This window comes from Entelurus aequoreus, linkage group LG04, assembly GCF_033978785.1.
Source record: "Entelurus aequoreus isolate RoL-2023_Sb linkage group LG04, RoL_Eaeq_v1.1, whole genome shotgun sequence".
In the NCBI taxonomy this organism is placed as follows: domain Eukaryota; kingdom Metazoa; phylum Chordata; class Actinopteri; order Syngnathiformes; family Syngnathidae; genus Entelurus; species Entelurus aequoreus.
In genome coordinates, this window is record NC_084734.1 from 4,118,342 (window position 1) to 4,138,381 (window position 20,040).

The 20,040-nt window shown below is 38.6% G+C and overlaps 4 protein-coding genes across 4 annotated transcripts; all 4 read left to right on the forward strand.

The window, feature by feature from the left end:
• Positions 1 to 443: 443 nt before the first annotated feature.
• LOC133648137 (protocadherin beta-11-like) lies at positions 444 to 3,002 on the forward strand. Its single transcript, XM_062043917.1, has one exon. It carries the CDS (start codon positions 444 to 446, stop codon positions 3,000 to 3,002), a length of 2,559 nt encoding a protein of 852 aa, XP_061899901.1.
• A 2,686-nt stretch (positions 3,003 to 5,688) lies between these two features.
• Positions 5,689 to 8,261, forward strand: LOC133648138 (protocadherin beta-16-like). Its single transcript, XM_062043918.1, has one exon. It carries the CDS (start codon positions 5,811 to 5,813, stop codon positions 8,259 to 8,261), a length of 2,451 nt encoding a protein of 816 aa, XP_061899902.1. The 5' UTR covers positions 5,689 to 5,810.
• Positions 8,262 to 11,166: 2,905 nt separating this feature from the next.
• LOC133648139 (protocadherin beta-16-like) lies at positions 11,167 to 16,284 on the forward strand. The gene is made up of 2 exons (XM_062043920.1): positions 11,167 to 13,547; positions 16,245 to 16,284. The coding sequence occupies exons 1-2, from the start codon at positions 11,167 to 11,169 to the stop codon at positions 16,282 to 16,284; spliced, it is 2,421 nt and encodes an 806-aa protein (XP_061899904.1).
• On the forward strand, positions 16,168 to 19,790 carry LOC133648140 (protocadherin beta-16-like). Its single transcript, XM_062043921.1, has 2 exons — positions 16,168 to 18,804; positions 19,770 to 19,790. Exons 1-2 carry the CDS (start codon positions 16,393 to 16,395, stop codon positions 19,788 to 19,790), a joined length of 2,433 nt encoding a protein of 810 aa, XP_061899905.1. The 5' UTR covers positions 16,168 to 16,392.
• The last annotated feature ends 250 nt before the right edge of the window (positions 19,791 to 20,040 follow it).

Here is a 20,040-nt window from a genome sequence, read left to right on the forward strand (position 1 = left end):
ATACTAGTTGTATTACATTAATAAGCATTGTTACTCTTACTATGCATCTATCACTCAGTTGTATTGATTGCATATATATTTCTATAAATAAAACATCCTAAAGACAAAACAGAAAGTGTTGTATTTGTATGGCCTACGGTTATTTTGAATTACTATTACAACATTTAGGAGCACATAGTGTGTGCAGGAACATTTGTTGTCTTGATGATTTTGGTGGAGCTGGAACAATTTCACATTTCAGCCTCTAAGGGACGCTATTGCATGGGAAATGAATGTGATAGTTACGTGATGCAGTGCAGCGTCTTTCTCTGTCACTGGCATTTATGGAAGAGAGCTCGTATGAACAACAACTGAGCTAAATAACATCGTCACTGATCAATGCTTCTGGCTGAAAATAGCCTAAGTATTTATTGTTTAGAGTCATTTTATTTATTTTTTTTGACATGGAGTCCAACGATGACATTTGCAGTGGAGAAAGAAGATGCCGTTGTTTTTGGCGAGGGGCGGCCTCTCTCTTTGTCTTTTTGTGTTTTTTCCTAAATGGAACGGAGGCACAAATCCGCTATTCGATCCCAGAGGAGATGAAAAAAGGCTCACTTGTCGGTAATGTGGCCCAAGATCTCGGTTTGGATCTAAAAAGACTCCGTTCTGGGCGTGCCCGCATCGTGACGGGGGAGAACGTCCAGTACACGGAGCTGAGGACGGACAAAGGGCTTCTGGTCGTCCATGAGAGGATAGATCGAGAGCAGCTTTGTGGAGACGTGACGCCGTGCAGCTTCACCTTTGAGATTTTACTGGAAAACCCCATGGAATTACACCCTGTGACCATCGAAGTGTTGGACGTCAATGACAACGCCCCCGCCTTTAAAAATAATCATTTGCAATTTGAAATAAGCGAGTCTGCTGCTCTTGGCTCCCGTTTTGTTCTGGAAAGTGCACATGATGCTGATGTGGGTGCAAACGGTCTGCAGAGCTACATTTTAACTCCGAGTGATCATTTTGTTTTAAAGGAACACGTCAGTCCTGGAGGCAGTAAATATGCAGAAATGGTGCTGCAGAAAGGATTAGACAGAGAAGAACAACCCCGACTTTCTTTAAAATTAGTGGCTGTAGATGGTGGAAATCCACAGAGATCAGGTACAGTAAATATAAATATTAACATCCTGGATATAAATGATAATGCTCCTGTTTTTAACCAAACGACTTATAAATCTAAAGTGGTTGAAAATGCAGTAAAAGGCACTCACGTTCTAACTGTGAATGCAACTGACGCAGATAGTGGATCAAATGCAAAAGTGACTTACTCATTTTCAAAATCAAATGCAGAAATAGAAGATACATTTCATATAAATGAGGAAACAGGATGTATAACTGTAGCAAAACAAATAGATTATGAAAAAGAAAAAACAATAGAGTTCATGGTTGAAGCTAAAGATCAAGGTGGACTGGCTGACTCTGCTAAAGTGGAAATAGAAGTAATAGATTTAAATGATAATGTTCCAGTCATAAATGTGATGTCCTTCACTAGTCCTGTGTCAGAAGACTCCCCAGCTGGTACCACTATTGGCATCATTAATGTTAAAGACCTAGATTCTGGAGAAAATGGTCACGTCAGGTGTGCCATTGAGGGCCGCGTTCCATTTAGAATTAAATCCAATGTGAGAAATTATTTTGCATTACTTACTGATGCTGACTTAGATCGTGAAAGTGTGCCAGAATTTAACATCACTGTTGTTGCATCAGATTCTGGCTCACCTCCTCTGTCTAGTAAAATGACTTTTAATTTGAAGGTTTCAGACGTGAATGACAATGCTCCTGTGTTCCCGGTCAGCTTATATACTGCAAATATTGCAGAAAATAACCATCCAGGTGTTTCTGTGCTAAAAGTTAGTGCTAAAGACCCTGATGAAAACCAGAACGCTCGTGTTTCTTACATGTTGGAGGAGCATGAAATTGGAGGAACTCCAGTTACTGAATTTGTGTCCGTTAATGCAGAAAGTGGAGTCATTAGTGCAGTTCGCTCATACGACTATGAACAAATTAAAGAACTGGTGTTTACTGTCAGAGCTCAGGATGGAGGTTCTCCTCCTCTCAGCAGCAATGTGAGCGTTCGCATGATAATCCAGGACCAGAACGACAACGCCCCCCAGGTCCTGTACCCGGTCCAGACGGGCGGCTCGGTGCTGGCTGAAATGGTGCCTCGTTCAGCAGATGTGGGCTACCTGGTGACTAAAGTGGTGGCTGTTGATGTGGACTCTGGACAGAACGCCTGGCTCTCCTATAAAGTGCACAAAGCCACAGACAGGGCGCTGTTTGAAGTGGGCCTACACAATGGAGAAATAAGAACTGTCCGCCAAGTCACTGATAAAGATGCTGTCAAACAAAGACTGAGTGTTCTAGTGGAGGACAACGGGCAGCCCTCTCGTTCAGCTACAGTCATTGTTAACGTGGCGGTGGCGGACAGCTTCCCTGAAGTGCTGTCAGAGTTCACTGACTTTAGCATGCACGACAAGGAGTACAATGACAAGCTGACTTTTTACTTAGTCTTGGCTTTGGCTGTAGTCTCCTTCCTCTTCATCACCTGCTTGCTGCTCATCATATCAGTCAAAGTGTACAGGTGGAGACAGTCTCGCGTCCTGTACCACTCCAACCTCCCTGTCATTCCATATTATCCACCACATTACTCAGACACTTTGGGGACAGGGACTCTCCAACACGTGTACAATTACGAGGTGTGCAGGACCACCGACTCCAGGAAAGGTGACATGAAGAATATGCAAGCCATGAGTCAAAGTTTAGTGAGTGTGGATGGAGCTGATGCTGATACACCACATGTGACCAAGCAGATGTCAGGAAACTTTTCACAGATGTCAACTTTGGTGAGTCTCATGTTTCACCATTATCTATATCTGCTTTTTATGTCTGAAAACTTACTCAGCTTTTATGCCGGCTCAATACTTTTCTCCAGGGCGGTGGAAAGTTCATGTTCCAAAGTCACTTAACTTTGATAGTTCAATGTGCGGCTACAATATTAATAGCTTATTGTTTTTTTCCACTGCTGATTTTGGAACAAGAGGAGGGTGGAATATATTAGCAATTATAAAAATGAAGCTGTTATTCTATCCATCCATCCATTGTCTACAGCTTGTCCCTCTCGACTGGAGCCTATCCCAGCTGCATTCGGGCAAAAGGCAGGGTACACCTTGGACAAGTCGCCACCTGAAGCTGTAATTGAATGTGCTTATTTTTGAGGCTGTCCTTGACCAAATATCCCTCAGTCCATTTTCTACCGCTTGTCACTTTCGGGGTCGGGGGGGTGCTGGAGCCTATCTCAGCTGCATTCGGGTGGAAGGCGGGGTACATCCTGGACAATTCGCCACCTGAAGCTGTAGTTGAATGTGCTTATTTTTAAGGCTGTCTTTTACCAAATATATTTTTTATAAATTGTCTTTCTGGAAGGCCCATCTTCAGTATTTGAGCTGATAATATTATTATGCAACTATTTACAGTACATGTCCCCTACCATCAAATCACCGTATGTACACTACCGTTCAAAAGTTTGTGGTCACATTGAAATGTCCTTATTTTTGAAGGAAAAGCACTGTACTTTTCAATGAAGATAACTTTAAACTAGTCTTAACTTGAAAGAAATACACTCTATACATTGCTAATGTGGTAAATGACTATTCTAACTGCAAATGTCTGTTTTTTGGTGCAATATCTACATAGGTGTATAGAGGCCCATTTCCAGCAACTATCACTCCAGTGTTCCAATGGTACAATGTGTTTGCTCATTGGCTCAGAAGGCTAATTGATGATTAGAAAACCCTTGTGCAATCATGTTCACACATCTGAAAACACTTTAGCTCGTTACAGAAGCTACAAAACTGACCTTCCTTTGAGCAGATTGAGTTTCTGGAGCATCACATTTGTGGGGTCAATTAAACGCTCAAAATGGCCAGAAAAAGAGAACTTTCATCTGAAACTCGACAGTCTATTCTTGTTCTTAGAAAGGAAGGCTATTCCACAAAATTGTTTGGGTGACCCCAAACTTTTGAACGGTAGTGTATAGTTCTGAGTTGATCCCTCACCTGCACCTAGGTGACAGGTGAGGGATCATGAATATATCATATGTACTATTTTTTCATTTTTTTTAAATGACCCTTCTTTGTTCCACATGTGCACTTATGAAAAATGTGAGTGAATGCTGATCTTGTTGTTGATTGCTGATGGATCGAAAATACCAAATTAGTTCGAAAAACCTGCTCGTCACAATGTTATTGATGTAGCCCACTTCTGCAGGGACAACATGTCTAAACCTAGCGCTATATCAGTGTCAACGTCACTTCCGTAATTTAATCTCAAATTGTTTGGCACTAATATTTACACACAGTTTGTCAGTAAATAGCCACAGAACATTCTGTTTTGTCTTTAGTTTAGTTCAGTGTCCCTTGACTATAACCACATTTTAAATACAGTGCTGCATTGAATACAAGTAGTATTAGCTTTTGTCCCCTTTGTTCAAACAGTGCCTCAAATACTAAAGATAATGGAAATGTATTTAACTTCGCAAACTGCAGAACATTTACCAAAAAAAACATGCTCAACTATAAATTGGGAATATTGTTCAGTCTATAAAGTTTCTGTTTGACATTGAACAACAATCTAGCTCAATCTCAAACGTTTTAAATTAGATTAAAATTATAACTGCTAGTAATATCAAAACATGTGTGCATTGTGTTGACTTTAGGCCGTCTGCATATGAGGTCATCTTTTAGTAATTAAATTAAATGTTTCCTTTGAGATTTTAATAAAATATACAATATTACATGGTTTTAGGAGTGTGTCTGTAAATGTGTATGCGTGTGACACTGATAGTTTTATTGAAGTGTCTTAATTACTTTATTGTCATTGAGCCATATAAGGTTAATTCCACAAATCCAGTAAAGTTTCAGCACCATAGATATTATCCGTGCATCACAATATTCAGTGAACAGTACATGTCTTCTTCCCAATGTTAATGTCCCGTTATGACAACTTTTTTTTAAGTTTAGCATAAGTAATTTAAGTCACCTCTTGTACAGTCACAAATGTAAAATTGTGAGTTTGTGAAGAAATGACTAAATCAAACATCGAATTACAATTTCATTTTGAAAGATAGAATATGAAATACAAAATAAGTCTGATTTGCTTGCACCATATGTGATTTTTTTGTTTTCCATAGGAAAACAACCTTTGATTTTAAATTTCATACAAAAAAAAATCATTCTGACACCTTGTTAAAAAATATGAAATATATTGTTTGAGGTCTATTTCTAAACGTAATTAAATCAAGATCATTTTTATAGTATGTTGTTATTTCTGATCTGAACATTTTTCCAACCAAGCATTAACATTTTGAAAATAGAAGTTCACCAATGATCATGGAAATATTTCTAGGTCTTAAAGCGTTGAATGAAAAAATATTTCGCATATTTGAATATTTTTTATTCAATATATTGACCATTATATGTATTATTAGTCGTTTTAACATGAATGATTCATTTAAACAGTTAATACACAAAAAAGTGTACTACTGTGAAAATGCTCTGAGGGCCGCTGTTGACACGTCATTGAATAAGAGTGAACATATTCAGTGCTGTGGTCCTATTGGTCTCCTTTTAGAGCTTCACTGCTGAGAAAGACGACGGTCTGCTCGCCATTTGAAGAACAATATTTTGTGTGGATCATTAATTTTATTTCGGATTTATTGTTTGAGGAGTATCTACTCTAATTTTGAAGGATTTTTGACATCTTTTGTGGTTTTGAGGATGGATTATATGTGGATGAACGCAGTCAGAGGCCGATGGCGCGCACTGTTTGTCATTCTTTGTCTCTGCGAGCTGAGCTCAGTGAGTGGACAGGCTCGCTATTCCATACCGGAGGAGCAGGCAGAAGGCTCTTTTGTTGGAAACATTGCCAGAGATTTGGGCTTGGATGTGGCCAGACTAGTAGCAGGTAAAGCTCGTATTATCACCAAGGAAGATCGGCAGTATGTTGATTTAAAGCGAGACAAAGGCACACTTGTTATTAAAGAGCGCATCGACCGAGAAGAGCTTTGTGGAAAGACGACGCCCTGCAGCTTCACTTTTGACATCATTTTAGAAAATCCAATCCAGCTTTATCGTGTAACAGTGGAAGTTATAGATATTAATGATAATAGTCCCTCTTTCCCTCAGCATGAAATTAATTTAAAAATTACAGAAAATGCTGCAGTGGGCACCCGATTCTCTCTTGCTAATGCAGCTGATACTGATGTTGGTATTAATGATATTCAGAAATACGCACTAAAACCTTCAGATAATTTTAAATTAGAAATACAAAGCCAGCCGGACGGAATGAAGGTAATAGAAATGGTTTTAGAGAAGCCTTTAGACAGAGAGGAAGAGGAGACTCACACTCTCATGTTGATTGCTTCAGATGGAGGTGAGCCACATAGATCAGGGACGGTGAGAATTCAAATCACTGTGCTGGATGCCAACGATAACGCACCTGTGTGCAGCCAGCCTGTTTATAAGGTAGATGTTCCAGAAAATTCACCTGAAGGAACCGTAATTACTACTGTTAGTGCAAATGATGCTGACTCAGGCCTCTATGGTGACGTCACGTATTCGACTCCGCATGTGACGGTGGAGGCAAAACAACTTTTTCTCGTGAACGTCAGAACGGGAGATATCAAAGTTACAGGCAAAATCGATTTTGAAAAATCTAAGAGCTATCAATTAAATGTCCAAGCTAGTGATCATGGAGGCTATGCAGATACATGTAAAGTTATAGTTAACATAATTGATGAGAATGACAATGTTCCTACAATTAAATTAATGTCATTTTCTCAGTCCATACCTGAGGATTCTCCCCCAGGTACAACTGTAGCTGTTTTTAACGTGAATGATGAAGACTCTGAGAGCAACGGTGTTGTCAAGTGCTCCATTAATTCTGACGTGCCTTTCAAAATTGAGTCTTCATTATCAGGTTATTACACCATTGTGACCGACAACTTTTTAGACAGAGAAAGTGTTTCTGAATATAATGTTACCATAACAGTGTCTGACCAAGGCTCTCCTCCTCTGTCTAGTAGCAAAACCATCAATGTTAAAATATCTGACGTGAATGACAGCCCGCCCAAATTCCATCAGTCAGAATACAGTAAGAATGTACCAGAGAACAACTCTCCTGGTTTTTCTGTGTTTACTGTCAGTGCTAGTGATGCAGACTGGGGCCAGAACGCTCGAGTGTCTTACTTCCTGGAGGAGAAAGAAGTTAATGGAGTAGCTGTGTCTTCTTTTGTCTCAGTCAACTCAGAGAACGGTGTCATCCACGCAGTCCGATCTTTTGATTACGAACAAATTAAGTCCTTTGACTTTAACGTTACCGCCCGTGACGCCGGATCCCCTCCTCTAAGTTCTGTAGCCACAGTTCATATACTGATCCAGGACCAGAACGACAACGCCCCCCAGGTCCTGTACCCGGTCCAGACGGGCGGCTCGGTGCTGGCTGAAATGGTGCCTCGTTCAGCAGATGTGGGCTACCTGGTGACTAAAGTGGTGGCTGTTGATGTGGACTCTGGACAGAACGCCTGGCTCTCCTATAAAGTGCACAAAGCCACAGACAGGGCGCTGTTTGAAGTGGGCCTACACAATGGAGAAATAAGAACTGTCCGCCAAGTCACTGATAAAGATGCTGTCAAACAAAGACTGAGTGTTCTAGTGGAGGACAACGGGCAGCCCTCTCGTTCAGCTACAGTCATTGTTAACGTGGCGGTGGCGGACAGCTTCCCTGAAGTGCTGTCAGAGTTCACTGACTTTAGCATGCACGACAAGGAGTACAATGACAAGCTGACTTTTTACTTAGTCTTGGCTTTGGCTGTAGTCTCCTTCCTCTTCATCACCTGCTTGCTGCTCATCATATCAGTCAAAGTGTACAGGTGGAGACAGTCTCGCGTCCTCTACCACTCCAACCTCCCTGTCATTCCATATTATCCACCACGTTACTCAGACACTTTGGGGACAGGGACTCTCCAACACATGTACAATTACGAGGTGTGCAGGACCACCGACTCCAGGAAAAGTGACATGAAGAATATGCAAGCCATGAGTCAAAGTTTAGTGAGTGTGGATGGAGCTGATGCTGATACACCACATGTGACCAAGCAGATGTCAGGAAACTTTTCACAGATGTCAACTTTGGTGAGTCAAATATTTCACCTTTTTTTCTATTTTTAAAACTTACACAGCTCGCAAGAGGTTACAATAAAATCAATTTGCAGCTTGAAGATTTGGTTTCTAAACAATTATTTAGGAACATTATAGTAGACTAGACTCCTGTTGTTTGACACTTTTTTGATCATTGTTGAAAAATTCATATCACACACTTTGACTGGAATTTTTTTAGCTTCAGGGTTTTAAACTGCATTACATTTTCAATCAAAGCTCCTTTTTTGTGTACATATATTTCACTGTCTAGTATATTGAAATCATAAACTTCCATCGTTTAGCCACGTGGTCTGGTTTTGCATCATTTTAGGCAATAAAGACTGTCTTTCTTTTAGCTATTCATACCTTTTCACCTTTCTCCACACTTTCTCTCTGTCTTTGTTTAATAACGTTATTAGCTTTAATGTATGCTCATGACTCCTAGTTGACATTTACCTGAACTCTGACCATATATTATATAATATACAATATATGTGTGACCTAATATTTTACATGCTGTTGAGTTTGTAAGTTTGTCAACTTTCAATTGAACAGTGTATATATATTTTTTGTATTTTTCTCTTCTGCTTTGTAAAATATATTAGTTTGGGGTTTTTGACATTGTTTAGTTGGAAATCAAATAAAAATTGTCAGTACTAACTATCACCTGTGCACTGAGTTTAACTTCAACCCGTTGAAATCTGGTAACACTCCCCTAATGTGGGCCATTAACAAATCGTGTGCACAGATGCTTTGTACATAATATAGATGTTTTGTAAATCAAATGTTTCATGATTTTGCTAAGACTATCGAGTATATTGCTATATATTTTATTTGATCATAAAGTCTTACCCTGGCTGTAACATGCGTTAGTCGTTTGTTGGTGCAGTTGTTCTGTTTGTGCAGTGGTTCAAGCGGTACAGGAGGTTACATGTGCATTCCTAATATAATTATAGGTAGTTTTGTTTTTTAATTCTGCTGGTTGTTCTATATGTCTTTGCTGGAATGGAGTTGGAGCTGTTTAATTCCACACACTAACTTTCACACCACAGAAAGCATCTCACGTCCCACATTGTGTTCAGTATAAACAGCTCCTCTGTTCTTCACAATGTCAATATTCAAATATGCCAACTTCGTTTCCTATCAAAAGTGAGAATACAATTATTTGTGATAAACAATTGATTCCTTACCTCTTGAAACACCGACTGTTTTAAGAATCTGATGAAAGTTATGGACCTCCTTTCCCCCAAAAATATTCACAAGAACAACAGAATGTATAACGTTACATTCAGTGTGTTTAACAAATAATTAACATGTTTCTTTTCCCTCAAAAGTGACATAGACATCTACTAATAAACTTTAAGGTGAATTGATTATAATAGCACCTTTTTATTTTATGAAAAACATTCCCACTGAGGATTATCAATTAATTAATTAATGTGTATGCAGTCCCCAAAATCACCATTGAGTCCATGCATGTCAGTTTGTCATATCCTGGTCTTAAACGTCTTGAGTATTTGTTAAACTGCTAATTGTTTTAAACACACACACACACACACAACTGCTCGGTTGGTACAGCGGCAGTGCCAGCCACTTGAGGGTTCCAGGTTCGATCCCCGCTTCCGCCATCCTTGTCACTGCTGTTGCGTCCTTGGGCAAGATAGTTTACCCACTTGCTCCCAGTGCCACCCACACTGGTTTAAATGTAACTTTGATAGTTGGTTTCACTAAGTGATAGCGCTTTGAGTCACTAGAGAAAAGTGCTATATAAATATAATTATCTTCACTTCAATTCACTTCACACACACACACACACGCACGCGCGCACACATGCAAAATGCCCTGTAATTAACCATACTGTATGAAGTTGAAAACAACTCACGTTGCCAAGATTAACACTTCCTGGCTGTCTTATTATGTATTTGTTGTACAGCCTAATTATTGTATTTATTTATTAGTGTCACTTGTTTCTGTTTAATGTTAAATAATTAAATTGTATTGTGTTATTTTTTCACAATTCTCTCCCAACGTTTAGTGTTTTAAATGAGTTATTGTTGCACTAATAATCACCACTGTCCATGGTGCTGAATTGCTAGTGACTGGAAGTAACTCAACTCAAACACGTCTACAACTACATCTACAACTATGCACGTGTGAAGAGATAACTTACTCAAACACCAAAATAAAAATACTGATCATGAATATACAATATAGGGAATTTAGGACTTATTAATACACCAAATTGTATTATGTTTACCAATTTTGATTATAATCTTACTGGGACATTGATTTAACTAAAAGACAAAATGCAACATGATAAAATCACTGAATAAAAAATACACGTATTATATATGTTCATCTTGCATGTCAGGAAATGAAACTAATATAATAAAATTATATATATTAACATTATTATGCTTTATTTTTAAAGTTAATTCTTTTAATTTTTTACAAACGTATGCCTTTCTTGAAATTTCCTTACCGATTGAATTTCCTTTTTTTCATGTTATTTGTAATTTCAAAATAAAAGTTCTAATATGACCATATGACAACATGTGGGTCTAAAGTGAATTGATGTAATACATATTTCGTTATGTTAGGCATTTTAATTGTCTATGTTTGCCAGCTAATGAAGTCTTAATCAATTTAACGTCTGTATTAAATGTTTTTGACGGTTAATAAATATGAAGGTGTATTACTGTGAAAATGCTCTGAGGGCCGCTGTTGATACGTCATTGAATAAGAGTGAACATATTCAGTGCTGTGGTCCTATTGGTCTCCTTTTAGAGCTTCACTGCTGAGAAAGACGACGGTCTGCTCGCCATTTGAAGAGGAATAATTCTTGTGGATCCTCCTGTTTGTTTTGGATTTATTGTTTGACTGAGTGCCTTCTTTTATTTGGAATGATTTTTGACGCCGTTTTTTGTATTTGAAGATGGATTGTACGTGGATGAACGCAGTCAGAGGCCGATGGCGCGCACTGTTTGTCATTCTTTGTCTCTGCGAGCTGAGCTCAGTGAGTGGACAGGCTCGCTATTCCATACCGGAGGAGCAGGCAGAAGGCTCTTTTGTTGGAAACATTGCCAGAGATTTGGGCTTGGATGTGGCCAGACTAGTAGCAGGTAAAGCTCGTATTATCACCAAGGAAGATCGGCAGTATGTTGATTTAAAGCGAGACAAAGGCACACTTGTTATTAAAGAGCGCATCGACCGAGAAGAGCTTTGTGGAAAGACGACGCCCTGCAGCTTCACTTTTGACATCATTTTAGAAAATCCAATCCAGCTTTATCGTGTAACAGTGGAAGTTATAGATATTAATGATAATAGTCCTTCTTTCCCTCAGCATGAAATTAATTTAAAAATTACAGAAAATGCTGCAGTGGGCACCCGATTCTCTCTTGCTAATGCAGACGACACTGATGTTGGTATTAATGATATTCAGAAATACGCACTAAAACCTTCAGATAATTTTAAATTAGAAATACAAAACCAGCAAAACAGAAGAAGGGTTATAGAAATAGTATTACAGAAACCATTAGACAGAGAGGAAGAGGAGACTCACACTCTCATGTTGATTGCTTCAGATGGAGGTGAGCCACATAGATCAGGGACGGTGAGAATTCAAATCACTGTGCTGGATGCCAACGATAACGCACCTGTGTGTAGCCAGCCTGATTATAAGGTAGAAGTACGAGAAAATTCACCTGAAGGAACGTTAATTACTACCGTGAGTGCAAATGATGCTGATTCAGGCCTCAATGGTGACGTCACTTACTCAACTCGTGCCAACAGAGAGGCGGAGCAGATATTTAATGTAAATGTTAAAACAGGAGAAATTCAACTTACTGGCAATTTAGATTTTGAGAAATCAAAGATTTATGAGTTAAATGTCCAAGCTAGTGATCATGAAGGCTATGCAGACACATGTAAAGTTATTGTTAACATAATTGATGAGAATGACAATGTCCCTACAATTAAATTAATGTCATTTTCTCAGTCCATACCTGAGGATTCTCCCCCAGGTACAACTGTAGCTGTTTTTAACGTGAATGATGAAGACTCTGATAGCAACGGTGTTGTCAAGTGCTCCATTAATTCTGATGTCCCTTTCAAAATTGAGTCTTCATTAACAGGTTATTACACCATTGTGACCGACAACTTTTTAGACAGAGAAAGTGTTTCTGAATATAATGTTACCATAACAGTGTCTGACCAAGGCTCTCCTCCTCTGTCTAGTAGTAAAACCATCAACGTTAAAATATCTGACGTGAATGACAGCCCGCCCAAATTCCATCAGTCAGAATACAGTAAGAATGTACCAGAGAACAACTCTCCTGGTTTTTCTGTGTTTACTGTCAGTGCTAGTGATGCAGACTGGGGCCAGAACGCTCGAGTGTCTTACTTCCTGGAGGAGAAAGAAGTTAATGGAGTAGCTGTGTCTTCTTTTGTCTCAGTCAACTCAGAGAACGGTGTCATCCACGCAGTCCGATCTTTTGATTACGAACAAATTAAATCCTTTGACTTTAATGTTACTGCCCGCGATGCCGGATCCCCTCCTCTCAGTTCTGTAGCCACAGTTCGCATCCTGATCCAGGACCAGAACGACAACGCCCCCCAGGTCCTGTACCCGGTCCAGACGGGCGGCTCGGTGCTGGCTGAAATGGTGCCTCGTTCAGCAGATGTGGGCTACCTGGTGACTAAAGTGGTGGCTGTTGATGTGGACTCTGGACAGAACGCCTGGCTCTCCTATAAAGTGCACAAAGCCACAGACAGGGCGCTGTTTGAAGTGGGCCTACACAATGGAGAAATAAGAACTGTCCGCCAAGTCACTGATAAAGATGCTGTCAAACAAAGACTGAGTGTTCTAGTGGAGGACAACGGGCAGCCCTCTCGTTCAGCTACAGTCATTGTTAACGTGGCGGTGGCGGACAGCTTCCCTGAAGTGCTGTCAGAGTTCACTGACTTTAGCATGCACGACAAGGAGTACAATGACAAGCTGACTTTTTACTTAGTCTTGGCTTTGGCTGTAGTCTCCTTCCTCTTCATCACCTGCTTGCTGCTCATCATATCAGTCAAAGTGTACAGGTGGAGACAGTCTCGCGTCCTCTACCACTCCAACCTCCCTGTCATTCCATATTATCCACCACGTTACTCAGACACTTTGGGGACAGGGACTCTCCAACACGTGTACAATTACGAGGTGTGCAGGACCACCGACTCCAGGAAAGGTGACATGAAGAATATGCAAGCCATGAGTCAAAGTTTAGTGAGTGTGGATGGAGCTGATGCTGATACACCACATGTGACCAAGCAGATGTCAGGAAACTTTTCACAGATGTCAACTTTGGTGAGTTATTTATTTGTTACCATGCTTTCTCTCTTGTTGTGTTTTAAAGTTTACATTGCCGTCAGAAGGTTACAATATTGTCACTTAGCATTTTGAGAAGTCTGCTTCCTCCACAAATGTTTAACAACATAAGGTCTAAATACTTGCCAGATCACTCTTACATGACCTTATTAGACTCCTCCTGTTGTGTTGGACATTTGCTTGATCATTTTAGAAAGAACCATGCATAGCATTATGGCTGGATTTTTGTTTTAGCTTCAGTGTTTTAAACTATCACATTTAATCAAAGCACTTCTTGTTTAAATATGAGTTGATCCTCACCTGTTATAAACTGCCAAAAGTTTACAGATATTTTAGGTTAGTTAGGTCTTCCAGTATGTGTATATTTATTTCACTGCCAGTATACTGGAATCATACAGTTTCATTACTTTGCCACATGGTCTGGCTTTGCATCATTTTAAGTAATGAAGACTTTTTTGTCTTTATTGTTCATATCTTGTCACATGTTTCTCCACTCCTTCTCTACTTTTGTGTCCAAAAACTTTATTAGGTTTCATTTATTCTCACTACTGCTCTGGAAAGTTGACATGTTACCTAACTCTGATCTTATAGTTAGTATATGAGGTACAATATTTCCAACTCATAATTTAGATGCTGTTGATTTTCCAAGTTGGACAACTTTCAAGTGTATCGTCCATCATATTTACCTTTCTCTTTTACTTTGTAAAATATATGTATATATATTTTGTTTCACATAGTTGGAAAGTCAAATGGAAACTCTTGGTAGTACATGAATGTATTGCCTGTGTACTGATTTGAACTTTGACATGTTGACATAAGTTCATCAATTTTCATACAAAATATAAATGAGTGTCTCGCCTCAATGTGGGCCATTAAAACAGATTGTTTATGCAAGATAATATTGATGCTGCGTGAATCAAAGTATGTGTCATGCAGTGTTTATATCTAGATCATTGAGTAGATTGATGTATTATATTTACCATAGTTCTAACATTTGTCAGTCAGGTTTTGATGTAGTTGTTCAAGTAGTGCAGGAGTTTTGCATGTATTATTTTAATATAATTATTAGTAGTTGTGTTGTTTAATTTTGCTAGTGTGTCTGGAGGTAGTTGCTGGAGTTTAATTCTACAAAGTTGATTCCACAAAACAACTCAATAGTTTCTGCACCATAGAAATAATCTCACTTGACATCATTGTGCAGCAATTCCCTTGCTTCTTCACAATGTTAATATTCAAATATGCCCCAAAAAATGTTATATTTATAGTGAGAACATAAATATTTTTGATAAACAATGTATTCATTGCCTCTTTTGATACGAAGACATTTTCAAGAATCTGATGAAAATAATGGAGTGCCTACCCATTTTCTTCTTCCTCAAAAACAACACAATGTTTAACTTTACCTGCACTGTGTAAAATACACATTATCAATATTTTACTTTACCATAAACGTTACTTACACGACTACAAGTGAAATAATTGAAACACCATTTTATGTCATAAAAAAAATATCCACTCAAGATATTAATTTAATAGTTATTTGAGTTTATGCACGCCAGGTAAACATCTCTCGGTCTTAAACGTCTTGTGAATAATTATTAATCTGATGATTACTTAAACAAACACACTCACACACACACACACACACACACACACACACACACACACACACACACACACACGGGCACACCTGCATGCACGCACGCACGCACACACTGTAAAGTAAAAATGTAATAAATAAACACCTCACGCTGCCAACATTAACACTCACTGCAGGGTTATTTTATTATGTGTTTGTTGTCCAGTCTAATGATTGCATGTGTTTATTGGTGTCACATTTAACTGTTTAATGTTAAATAATTCATTTTTTCTTGTTTTTTTGCCATGTGTTATTTTCACAATTCTCTCACAGTAATTAATATTGCACTAATACTCACTGCTGTCCATGGTGCTGAATCCTTAATGACTAAAAGTAATTGAACTCAAATCCCAAATATAGAGGCAAATCAACAACTATCAATGTGTAACTAAATCATACACCAACATTAAAATACTGTCTAGAATATAAACTATAAGGAATTTGGCAATGAATAATTAGAACAAATTATATAATGTTTTCCCAATTTTTGTTGTACTCTTCCTGAGATGTTGATTTAACTATAAACAAACAACTAAATCACTCACCAGAAAAAGTGTCTATTAATGCATGTCAGAAATTAAAACTAATATATATATATATATTTTCAAATATATACTTGTATAATAATTATGCTTTATTTCTGAAGTGAATGTATAATTTTTAAAAAGCTTTGCTTTATTTATTTTTTTTCTCACTGATTAAAACCTTTTTCCCAACATGCCGGCATGTTCGTAGTTTCAAAATAAAAGTCCAAATATGACCATGATAAAAGATGCGTGTAATGTGCAATGATACAATAAATATTTCGTTTTATTGATAATTTTAGTTGTTTATTTTTACGAGCATATATGCATCAGTAATCATTTTAACGTCTGTATTAAATAAATGTGACCGTCAATAAATATGAAGGTGTATTACTGTGAAAATGCTCTGAGGGCCGCTATTGACACGTCATTGAATAAGAGAGACAATATTCAGTGCTGTGGTCCTATTGGTCTCCTTTTAGAGCTTCACTGCTTGAAGACGACGGTCTGCTCGCCATTTGAAGAGAAATCTTTCTTGTGGATCCTCTTGTTTATTTCCTTGTTTTTGTTTGAGAAGTGTTTGTGTTCACCCTGAAGGATTATTACCACCGTTTTTTTTTTATCTTGAGGATGGATTGTACGTGGATAAACGCAGTCAGAGGCCGATGGCGCGCACTGTTTGTCATTCTTTGTCTCTGCGAGCTGAGCTCAGTGAGTGGACAGGCTCGCTATTCCATACCGGAGGAGCAGGCAGAAGGCTCTTTTGTTGGAAACATTGCCAGAGATTTGGGCTTGGATGTGGCCAGACTAGTAGCAGGTAAAGCTCGTATTATTGCAAAAGGAGGCCGGCAGTATGTTGATTTAAAGCGAGACAAAGGCACACTTGTTATTAAAGAGCGCATCGACCGAGAAGAGCTTTGTGGAAAGACGACGCCCTGCAGCTTCACTTTTGACATCATTTTAGAAAATCCAATCCAGCTTTATCGAGTAACAGTGGAAGTTATAGATATTAATGATAATAGTCCCTCTTTCCCTCAGCATGAAATTAATTTAAAAATTACAGAACATGCTGCAGTGGGCACCCGATTCTCTCTTGCTAATGCAGACGACCCTGATGTTGGTATTAATGATATTCAGAAATACGCACTAAAACCTTCAGATAATTTTAAATTAGAAATACAAAACCAGCAAAACAGAAGAAGGGTTATAGAAATAGTATTACAGAAACCATTAGACAGAGAGGAAGAGGAGACTCACACTCTCATGTTGATTGCTTCAGATGGAGGTGAGCCACATAGATCAGGGACGGTGAGAATTCAAATCACTGTGCTGGATGCCAACGATAACGCACCTGTGTGTAGCCAGCCTGTTTATAAGGTAGATGTTCCAGAAAATTCACCTGAAGGAACCTTAATTACTACTGTTAGTGCAAGTGACGCTGATGCAGGCCTCAATGGTGACGTCACTTACTCAACTCGTGCCAACAGAGAGGCGGAGCAGATATTTCATGTAAATGTTAAAACAGGAGAAATTAAACTTACTGGCAATTTAGATTTTGAGAAATCTAAGATTTATGAGTTAAATGTCCAAGCTAGTGATCATGAAGGCTATGCAGACACATGTAAAGTTATTGTTAACATAATTGATGAGAATGACAATGTCCCTACAATAGAACTTATGTCATTTTCTCAGTCCATACCTGAGGATTCTCCCCCAGGTACAACTGTAGCTGTTTTTAACACGAATGATGAAGACTCTGATAGCAACGGTGTTGTCAAGTGCTCCATTAATTCTGACGTGCCTTTCAAAATTGAGTCTTCATCATCAGGTTATTACACCATTGTGACAGACAACTTTTTAGACAGGGAAAGTGTTTCTGAATATAATGTTACCATAACAGTGTCTGACCAAGGCTCTCCTCCTCTGTCTAGTAGTAAAACCATCAACGTTAAAATATCTGACGTGAATGACAGCCCGCCCAAATTCCATCAGTCAGAATACAGTAAGAATGTACCAGAGAACAACTCTCCTGGTTTTTCTGTGTTTACTGTCAGTGCTAGTGATGCAGACTGGGGCCAGAACGCTCGAGTGTCTTACTTCCTGGAGGAGAAAGAAGTTAATGGAGTAGCTGTGTCTTCTTTTGTCTCAGTCAACTCAGAGAACGGTGTCATCCACGCAGTCCGATCTTTTGATTACGAACAAATTAAATCATTTGACTTTAATGTTACGGCCCGCGATGCTGGATCCCCTCCTTTAAGTTCTGTAGCCACAGTTCATATACTGATCCAGGACCAGAACGACAACGCCCCCCAGGTCCTGTACCCGGTCCAGACGGGCGGCTCGGTGCTGGCTGAAATGGTGCCTCGTTCAGCAGATGTGGGCTACCTGGTGACTAAAGTGGTGGCTGTTGATGTGGACTCTGGACAGAACGCCTGGCTCTCCTATAAAGTGCACAAAGCCACAGACAGGGCGCTGTTTGAAGTGGGCCTACACAATGGAGAAATAAGAACTGTCCGCCAAGTCACTGATAAAGATGCTGTCAAACAAAGACTGAGTGTTCTAGTGGAGGACAACGGGCAGCCCTCTCGTTCAGCTACAGTCATTGTTAACGTGGCGGTGGCGGACAGCTTCCCTGAAGTGCTGTCAGAGTTCACTGACTTTAGCATGCACGACAAGGAGTACAATGACAAGCTGACTTTTTACTTAGTCTTGGCTTTGGCTGTAGTCTCCTTCCTCTTCATCACCTGCTTGCTGCTCATCATATCAGTCAAAGTGTACAGGTGGAGACAGTCTCGCGTCCTCTACCACTCCAACCTCCCTGTCATTCCATATTATCCACCACGTTACTCAGACACTTTGGGGACAGGGACTCTCCAACACGTGTACAATTACGAGGTGTGCAGGACCACCGACTCCAGGAAAGGTGACATGAAGAATATGCAAGCCATGAGTCAAAGTTTAGTGAGTGTGGATGGAGCTGATGCTGATACACCACATGTGACCAAGCAGATGTCAGGAAACTTTTCACAGATGTCAACTTTGGTGAGTCAAATATTTTACCATTTTTTAAAGGATTTGTTTTGTCTGAGTAGCCTCACAGTTGCATTGTGCCAGTATGTACGGGTATATTCTGGAAAAGGTAAATATTTGTTTTTGTTTAAGGAAGTGAAAATGACATGTTTTAGAATTCGGCCTGTGTCTTGCAAAAGTAATATAATAACCATTTTGGATATTTTTTTGATTTATTGCTTTTGATGAACTTATGATATCGATTACAACATAATGAATTAAAGCAAAGAAAACCTGAAACCTGCCAGGGGATTAATACACTTTTTTAAGATGGGCTACTGCACCATTTCAAAACTAAATTGTTCTATTGACATTTATTTTAATGTGGATTATAATACATTTCTATTTTTTCATCAAAATATCTAATATCAAATTATTTTTATTAAAACTCAATATTTCCGTTTCTGGAAAACACTTCAGCTTATTTAATTTACATCCTGAAGTCAAAAATAATAATCCAGTACAACATTACAGTACATCGATGTCACAATAACTCTACCAAATATTTCATTATGTTGTATTAGTGTTGAGCCTTTACAGTAAAGTTATTTCCAATAATAAATTATGTGTACAGTGTTGACACAATTTATGGCAGCATTGTTGCTGTTTTAAAATAAATGTGTATATTTTAGTGTGACTTAAGTTAAACAACAATACAATAATAAAAACTTTTGATGATAGTAATTAATAAACTAATAATAATATAACAAATGTCAACAAATTGAAAAAGAAAACAACTTTGCAAGCCTCATCACTTATAATACAAATTTTTCTAAAAATGTATTGTTGGATATATTGTTTCTTCTTACTGTCTACGGCACTTATAGTTTTATATGTCATTTTCAATCAATTATTGTGCATTTTAAAGTCCACTTCAACATAGATTGGATTAATTTCTCCTTGCATTTTAACATTTTAATGTGTTCCTTTATTTTTAGTTTACCATTGTTGTCTGGTGATTTAGGTGATTATTTCGTTTTCAATTAGACTACTAAATATTGTGCAATATATTTTTATTTATTCATATATTCATTGCACAAAGTGAACGGAATATATTTGCTTTTATTATTATTATTGCTATCCTGCTCGTCCTTCTACATTTTGGACTCCAAGGGACGCTATTGGCCTACAAATCATTTTCCTGTGCGTCGTCGTCATGCTGTCCTCCCTCCAAATGACGAGGCATTGGAGGAGCATTTCTGTCTTTTG